Genomic DNA, 7,879 nt, shown 5'->3' with positions numbered 1-7,879 from the left:
TATTATTATTAGGGTAAAAACAGATAAAAAAACACATAGGGGCAATAAATTTCTGCTGCATATAAAAAACGCTGTTGTATAACATCATAAACTTCCAGGCTAAACAATCATTTTACCTTATTCCAACGACGACCTTGAAATCATCTTCCAGCGACCTTTTTATATATTTTTGAAAATTAAACTTGCTTCCAGGCGCCAAATGAACCTTACAAATCACAGCAGAAATTAATTTATGCACCCAGAACAATTAATGAGACAAACTAAAGGCTACATTTTATTACAAAGCTCACATTTATGAAACCATGACGCAGGGTCAAGTAATCTGCCTTTCTAACTGATCTAAAAAATTGGTGGAAGAAACAGACCTGTTATCATATGAAGTTAGAAAAATTAACATACATACTACTCAATTCTTATATATTTACATAATTGCCATAAGTATTTGTTTAGTTCAAAGTTTGCTTACAAAATAAAGCAGAACAGGATGCTTTTCCCAGAAGCTGGTGTGTTGTTTCACAAAAGAGGTCTCATGTGCTAGCCTGAACCTTGAAGGGTCTAAAATGTAATGAGAAAATGTTTCTGTTAAGGAAATGTGTCTCTTTTCTTCATTATCTATGCAAAAAACGAATTGTTACCATTAGAGAACTCATAATTAAGGGTTTGTGTCTCTTCTTCCCACTGCTTCCATCTCCTAATCTGCTTCATAAAACAATCACAGGTGAAGTTTATTTATGTCAATATTATGAGGAAATGATTCAATAAGATGTGAAAAATATTGACCTTAAGTCTTCCTAGAGCCATTGTTAGGGCACTGTATATGACATGAAAGATTGCTAGGAAGAATATGAAAATGTGCAGCTGGTGCATTCCGTTTATAGAAACAAATGGGATTTTCCCCTGCAAACACAAATTGTTCACATTGCAGTCAGTAGTGGCCAGAATATTTATGCAATACAGCCAATATTTTCTAAACAAATGAAAATGAAACAGACATATTGGGATTGCAAAAAAAGAAATTTTTTTTTTTTGAATTATGACAGTTGATTGTAAAGCATATGGTTTAAATTAGGAGTGTAAATGAATTGAGCTTGAGCATGTCTAGGCTTGGGTTTATATATTGAGCTCAAAAAAATTTGTTCGTGTTTGATTCGTTTGCTTAGCGACCCTAAACACGAGTTTTCTGCAAACAACTAGTCATTTTGATAGCCCTAGTCACGCAGTCATATGATGTTAAGGGTAGGGACTAGAGTTAAATTATATTATTTATATTAAAATGTTCATTTAAATAGAATTTAATATATTTTTATCCTATCTTAATTAATTTTAAATCTTTATAGCCTTGTACTCAATTAAATTATTTAAAAATAATATTATACATATATATATACATACATACATACACATGCATAGATGGAGCCAAAAAGAGTAGAACACGAACAAACTACAGTGAGAATAAAAAAATTATTTTTGTTCGACTCGTTTGTTTAGTGAACAAATCAAACACGAGCTACTTAACGAGCGAGCTGAATACAAGTTATTTATAAACTACAAACTATTTTGATAGCCCTAGTTTGAATTCATAACACTGAGAAATGAATCTCCTTTTTCAAAAATATATTTTCCTAAAATTAATCACTCAAATAACTATTATACGTAATGCAAACATAATAGATGCTGATTAAGTACAAATTTGTCGTATTAGAGTGGTATTGACATGTACCACCCCAATACCTCCGATCTCCACATTCAGATCCTGCACGTAATATTTGCTCATTATACGTGCAGCATTTCCACCTCGACCAAATTCTTTCCAATAAAATAAAAATATATTAAAAATATATATATATTTTTGAAAAGATGTACTCACACTAGGGCAAGAGTTAGAGGAAGCTTGAGCGAGGGATCTACGAGTAGAAACAGATTCTTTTATTGAGCTCCACAGAAGCCGCCTCTTATTTCCCTTGTTATTGGCTTCATCTGCAGCAGCAAGCGGGCATGGCAGCATTGTATCTGCCACACTTTCGGGTATGCATATTTTGCCTATGTAGTTTTGCCCAAATGTCAACAGTAGTGAAATAAATCCAAGAACCATCAACTCTGTCAACAAATTGTCCCAAAAATTAAATTATCTTTAATTGCAAATCCAATTGCAAGAAAAAAACAAATAAATTAAATTAATATTTGCTTATATATATATATATATATAAGCCATGCTCTTTTTGGCCTCATAATGAGACCCCGCGTCAAGTGCCTAAAATTTCAGAGCCCTGCGTCATGGTATGATCGAACCCTTGATCTGAAGAGACTTACAGTGATCCCGCCACCAAAAAGTCAAGGCTTATGGCATATATATATAAGAAGAGTAGGTGAAGCACGAAAAATAGACTTTAAAGTTTAACTATTACACTTTTATTACAATGGTTTAGAATAGCTTAGTGCATAACAAAGAACTAGGTTTTACGAAAATTAAATAGTTAATCAAAGCTGCAAAACACAAAAAAATTATAAAACGTGGATTCAACCACTATATAGATGATGATGTCGATGCACATGCCAGGTCGAATCATGCCGTTGTCTGCACATTCGGATGCCGGGGAGTAATGTTTTTCCCCAAAATATGACATAAAATAAATCAATTGTGATAAAGTTCACGTACCAGACTTGACCTTCTCAAGAGCCTCATTCAGAGCCTTCTTGTGCTTATCTGTAAACCACTGCAATTAAATTTTATATTAATAACACAAAATATAATCAAATACAAAAAAAAACAAAAAAAAGATAGAATTATCATGTTTTCCTTGACGACAAGATCATATTTTTCTTAATTCATCATTTAAAATATTTTTATTTTATAATTAATAAATCAAATGATCTTATGTGAGCAGGGCGGGCCGAGGTAAGGGTCTAGGACTCCGGGGGCAATTGTCTCCATCCCCTCTCAAATTTAGATTTTTACTTATAATAGGAGGCCAATTTGATCTTTTTGCTCTCTCTGAAATATCGGTTTTGTCTCTCTTGAAATATCATTTTGCCCTTCGTCGCTCTAGCCCCTCCCAGGATTGATGTATACCTGACCAAGACGATGCAAAATCTTCTCGAGGAGGATGGAGATGAGGATGATGACTGCGCAGACAGCAGCAACCGCCCATGTCGGAGTCTTATCGAGATCTCTCGTTCCTTCTCCTCCTCCACCAGCCATGAAACAGATAAACAGAGGAGAGAGAAACACAGAGAGAGAAGAAGAAGAAGAAGAGATAGAGAGAGAGAGAGGAAGAAGATGAAGAACGTTTAATGTTGTGTGAACAAGTAACGCTATGAAGGGAGACTGGAAATTGATTTGCTTTGTTAATAACTCGATCGTAATCAGGAATGTAATTTTTTATTTGATGTTATTTTTGTTATCTCTATCTACGTAATAGCTGCGATGACATAAACAATTTTACGGGCGGCACCTCTATTTTTATATATATACATAAACTTCTTAGGGGGATTTATATATCTGACACCTAAACCTTTATATTTACATATAGAGCGCCTTAATTATATAAAAAAAATGAGAAAGTTTTCCATGGACGAGCTCTATGCGCGGACTCGAGTAATATGCCGTCACAAACCGCTCTAATAACCTCTGTGATTCCACTACAATCACCCTTGCAAAACGACTCCAATAAGTCCCCATTAACGCTGTAATAACTCTTCAATAACACCGCAATAACCCCGACAGAACAATTTCAATAACTGTTCAATAACGACGCAATAACCCCTCAATAACACCGTGTGATGAACCACTCCAATAATTCCATCGGCCCACTCTAATAACCCCACATAACAACTCCAATAAGTCCCCAATAATGCCGCAATAACCCTTCAATAACATCGCAACAACCCCCACAGAACAATTACAATAACTGCTTCAATAACGCCTCAATAACCCCCAATAACCTCCTAATAACATCGTGCGGTGAACTGCTCCAATAACCTCAGCGGTTCCTCTACAATAACCCTCGTAGAACAACCCTAATAAGTCTCCAATAACGCTGTAATAACCCTTCAATAACAACGCAATAACCCCTGCATAATAATTGCAATAATCGCTTCAATAATGCCGCAACAACCTCCAATTAACACCGCACAGTGAACAACTCCAATAACCTCAATATTTTCACTTCAATAACCCCCACAGAACAATTCCAATAAGTCCCAAATAATGCCGCAATAACTCTTCAATGACTGTGCTGTGTTATTGATGAGTTATTGTTGTGTTATTGAAGCAGTCATTGAAATTATTCTGCAGGGGTTATTTAAGTAGAACATCGGATGTTAATGGAGCGGTTCGCCGCGCGGTGTTTACCAGTTGGGCCCGATATAATACACGTGGCAGTACATTACTGGAGTCCGCACGCAGAGCTCTTGCTTTGCGAAGGTGAATCAAGACGGGTTTTGAGAGCTTGAAGGCAAGAACAACAAGAACTTTGGATTTGGGAGGCTGCTATGAGGTTGGCTAAAAAGAACAATATTTCTGTTGCTGACATGGCCGAATGCTATCGCTTGATCTTGTTAACAGACTTAACGGAGTCTGAAAATTGCAATGTAATTTGCTATATGTTGGGTGCTGCGTGTGTAAACCCCCCTTTTTGTATTTATAACATTTGAATTATGATATTTATTTATCTAATACTTTAATATGGTAATCACATTAAAATATATGTACATAAAGTGCATATTTCACTTCAGTAAGATTGGTGATTTTTTGATGTGTTTGTAATACAAATAAAGATAAGAGTTTAGGTATCAATATAAAAATAGATAAGAATTGTGTGGCATATATGTACATTCCCCAACTTTTATTTTTAAATTGATCATTTAGATGGTTGATTCGAAATTTCATGCATATGTAAGAGCATGTGATCAAATAAATAATAAAGAGAGAAAGAGTATTATCCCTTAGAGATTGGTTGAGTGATTAATACAATGAAATGTGTGTAATATTATCCAAACAATTGGATCAGAGTGAAAAAAAAAGACTACAATAATAAAAGAAGTTCACTTAAAAGTAAAATTAGGGTGAGAGTTCTAAGGTTTGATTTCACGTGCGTTGGTTAAACTCGCTAATGGCAAAATCATGTTTGATTAAATTGTATTATGTGATGGCATCATTTTTTATGCAGATCAAGTTCGAAGACACTTTCAAAACTGTAGATCAATTTTCCATCGTCAAGTGCTTATAAATGGCCTAAAACATTCATCATAAGTCACTTTTGTTGAAGGAAACATCTTTGGGAAATAAATCACAAATGACATTTAGTCTCAATCCTTGTTCGACTCCTAGGTGTCAGGGAAAACATATAGGCATCAGGGCCAGCACCGCGGTGCGAGTTTATAGCGTTGCAATGCTTTGTTATTAGTTAGCTTGTCTTTGGGGCAGCAACACCATATTATATGCACAATTTTAGAAATCTTTTAGATTCCTCTCGCCGCCTAGCCAAATTTGAGCATGGACGAAGAGAGGATGGTCCTAAAACTAGAGAAAAACATATCTGGTTTGGGAGGGAGATTTATTCGAATGGGGGAAGTATATGAAAATCGACAAGCTGGCGACTCCTTCTAAAATAAAAGAGAGAAAAACAAATGAAAACACTTGATAGTGGAGAGAAGACAGGATGAGAGATAATGAGAATGCTTAGGAAGGAGGTGACGGTGGAGAGAAGACATGATGAGAGATAATGAGAATGCTTAGGAAGGAGGTGATTGTCATTCCACTTTCTCTTGCAAGAAGGAAACTACGGTGTGTCAAAGACCTACTACAATCCTGCAATCGTAAAAACAATCTTTATCTCCCTCTCTCCATCTTCCTTAGAGCCTTTCTTATTTCTTTATAGAGATCATAGTTTAAGCTGATGTTAGATTAGTGGCCTTTCCTTTTTTTTTCTGTATAATGGTTATTTTGATGTTTATTTCATATGAATTAGTAAATCCCTAAAGTTATTATCTTGATGGTTTAATATTTTTGAATAGTTTAGTGTCTTCAAATTCCAATTTTTGTACTTCTACCTTGAATAACATTATATTATGTATTCTCATTCTTTATATGATTTTGGTATTTCAAGTTAAAATCAATACCTTATTTATTTTATTAGGTGGGTCAAGTTAAGATCAATATCTTATTTATTTTGGGGCTTCATGTTTTTGCTTAAATATAATCCACTATTTTGAGATTCATTAGGTGGTTGAATATTATCTTTAGACTTTAGATATTGTTTGAATATTTACATTACCTATTGTATCAACACTTTCAGTGTTAATTTTGCAAGTGATATGTCAAGTGAATCATAAACTTAAGATTGATTTTTAAACATATACTTTAAGTCCCTTACGTAAGTATTGTATTTCTAATTACCAGTTATTTGAGTGCACTTATATAACATTGGTTTGTAGTTTTAAGATTGTCAGCACTTCAATGATGTCATTCCTTATTTATGTGAGATCTATGATTTTAATGCATTTATGATCATTATTCATGAGCTTGTCTTGTTAGGCAAATCAAATTATTGTATTACAAACAAAAGTTTATATGATTGTTTTAAGCATATAAATAAATTATGGTATATTACCTTGTTTATTTAAACCATGAATATGGTCATATCTTCTCTATAGAATTAAATTTCAAGTTATAATTATATCTATGCTTTTTAAATAGTGTACTTTTAAAATTATAGGATCAAAATCAAGGTGAAAAAATTAGTTTATCTAGAACCTTAAGATGGGAATAGATGTTGTGACATTATCAAAATCATATAAGAATGCCCTTTGCACACATTTTTAGGTGTTCTGATAAGACACATTGGTTGATGCTTATTTAGTTTAGGGTGGGGTATTGCTAGAAATTTTCATATGTGTGGTTATTGTTCTATGTTGGCATGTGTCCAACCACATATTTTATGTGTGCTTTCTTGTTGTGTTTATTAGGTGTGACATGTGTGCACTAGGTATGTCACCTTGTTCATTTAAAACATATATAATTCCTTTCCTATTTTACAAACCATTTGAGCCCTAGAATTCCTATAATATATCATTTGATATCATTTTGTAGCCCCTTCATCAGGGATATGATGATTCGCCCTCTACCATATTTTATAATGCATTGTTGGTTATTGCCTATGAAGTTGTCTCTACCAAATTTTTTCCAAGTCCCCCTAACATCCCTTCTACTCCTAAATTGGGAAAAAAGTGCTCAAAAAGCTAGGAAAGGAATATTAAGGGCCCAAAAGCACTGTCTCTTCCAAATTTTTTCCAAGTCCCCCTAATATCCCTTCTACTCCTAAATTGGGAAAAAGTGCTCGAAAAGCTAGGAAAGGAATATTAAGGGCCCAAAAGCAAGCATGGAAACAAATATTGAGTTCCTACATTACCTTAAGAGGAGGTAAAAAGTCCTCTAATTGAGAATAAATTTTAAGTCTTGATTGATTGTGTTGATTATGTTTCAGTTAGGAAAACTAGAAAGTTTGTTTCCCCTATATGAAACCTAAAGTGTTCTAATCATATGGTCCATATTGATGATCATACCATGCATTTTCTTATTAAGTGAATCATGGGTGTTGTCGTGTCCCTAAAGGTGAAGGGTCCTATGGATGGTCACAAATTCCTTGCTCAAATTTCTTAAATAGTTATGAAAGAATTATCACGTTATTTTTACTTTAATGATAATAATAGTAAGAGCCCCAAGGGTCCTCACAAGTTCACTACACATTTTGTTCCATTATCTTCCATGGTGAATGTTGCTTCATCAACATCTAAGATTGTTACTTTTGTTGTGTCAGTTCCTTCAACTGTTAATACTTCATCAATACCACTTATGAAGACTATTTTTGGTGTTCCAGTC

The 7,879-nt window shown here is 34.1% G+C and overlaps 3 protein-coding genes across 3 annotated transcripts in view; 1 reads left to right on the top strand and 2 right to left on the bottom strand.

Annotated features, from left to right (window-relative positions):
- Window positions 1-7,879, bottom strand: part of LOC110018355 (protease 2) — a 176,673-nt gene that overhangs the window by 77,801 nt on the left and 90,993 nt on the right. The gene's annotated exons all lie outside the window — the stretch shown is intronic.
- The window catches only part of LOC110018360, a gene marked incomplete in the record, with an annotated part of 146,098 nt that overhangs the window by 123,715 nt on the left and 14,504 nt on the right, over window positions 1-7,879 (top strand).
- LOC110018358 (MLO-like protein 9) lies at window positions 96-3,256 on the bottom strand. Its single transcript, XM_020715646.1, has 8 exons — window positions 3,071-3,256; window positions 2,657-2,714; window positions 1,868-2,097; window positions 781-897; window positions 636-696; window positions 467-555; window positions 291-365; window positions 96-205 (listed from the first exon to the last, which is right to left on the bottom strand). The coding sequence occupies exons 1-8, from the start codon at window positions 3,197-3,199 to the stop codon at window positions 113-115; spliced, it is 852 nt and encodes a 283-aa protein (XP_020571305.1). The 5' UTR covers window positions 3,200-3,256; the 3' UTR covers window positions 96-112.

This window comes from Phalaenopsis equestris, unplaced genomic scaffold, assembly GCF_001263595.1.
Source record: "Phalaenopsis equestris unplaced genomic scaffold, ASM126359v1 Scaffold000016, whole genome shotgun sequence".
Lineage (NCBI taxonomy): Eukaryota > Viridiplantae > Streptophyta > Magnoliopsida > Asparagales > Orchidaceae > Phalaenopsis > Phalaenopsis equestris.
Note: the sequence above shows the minus strand (reverse complement) of the source record. Positions and strands in the feature narration are given on the sequence as shown.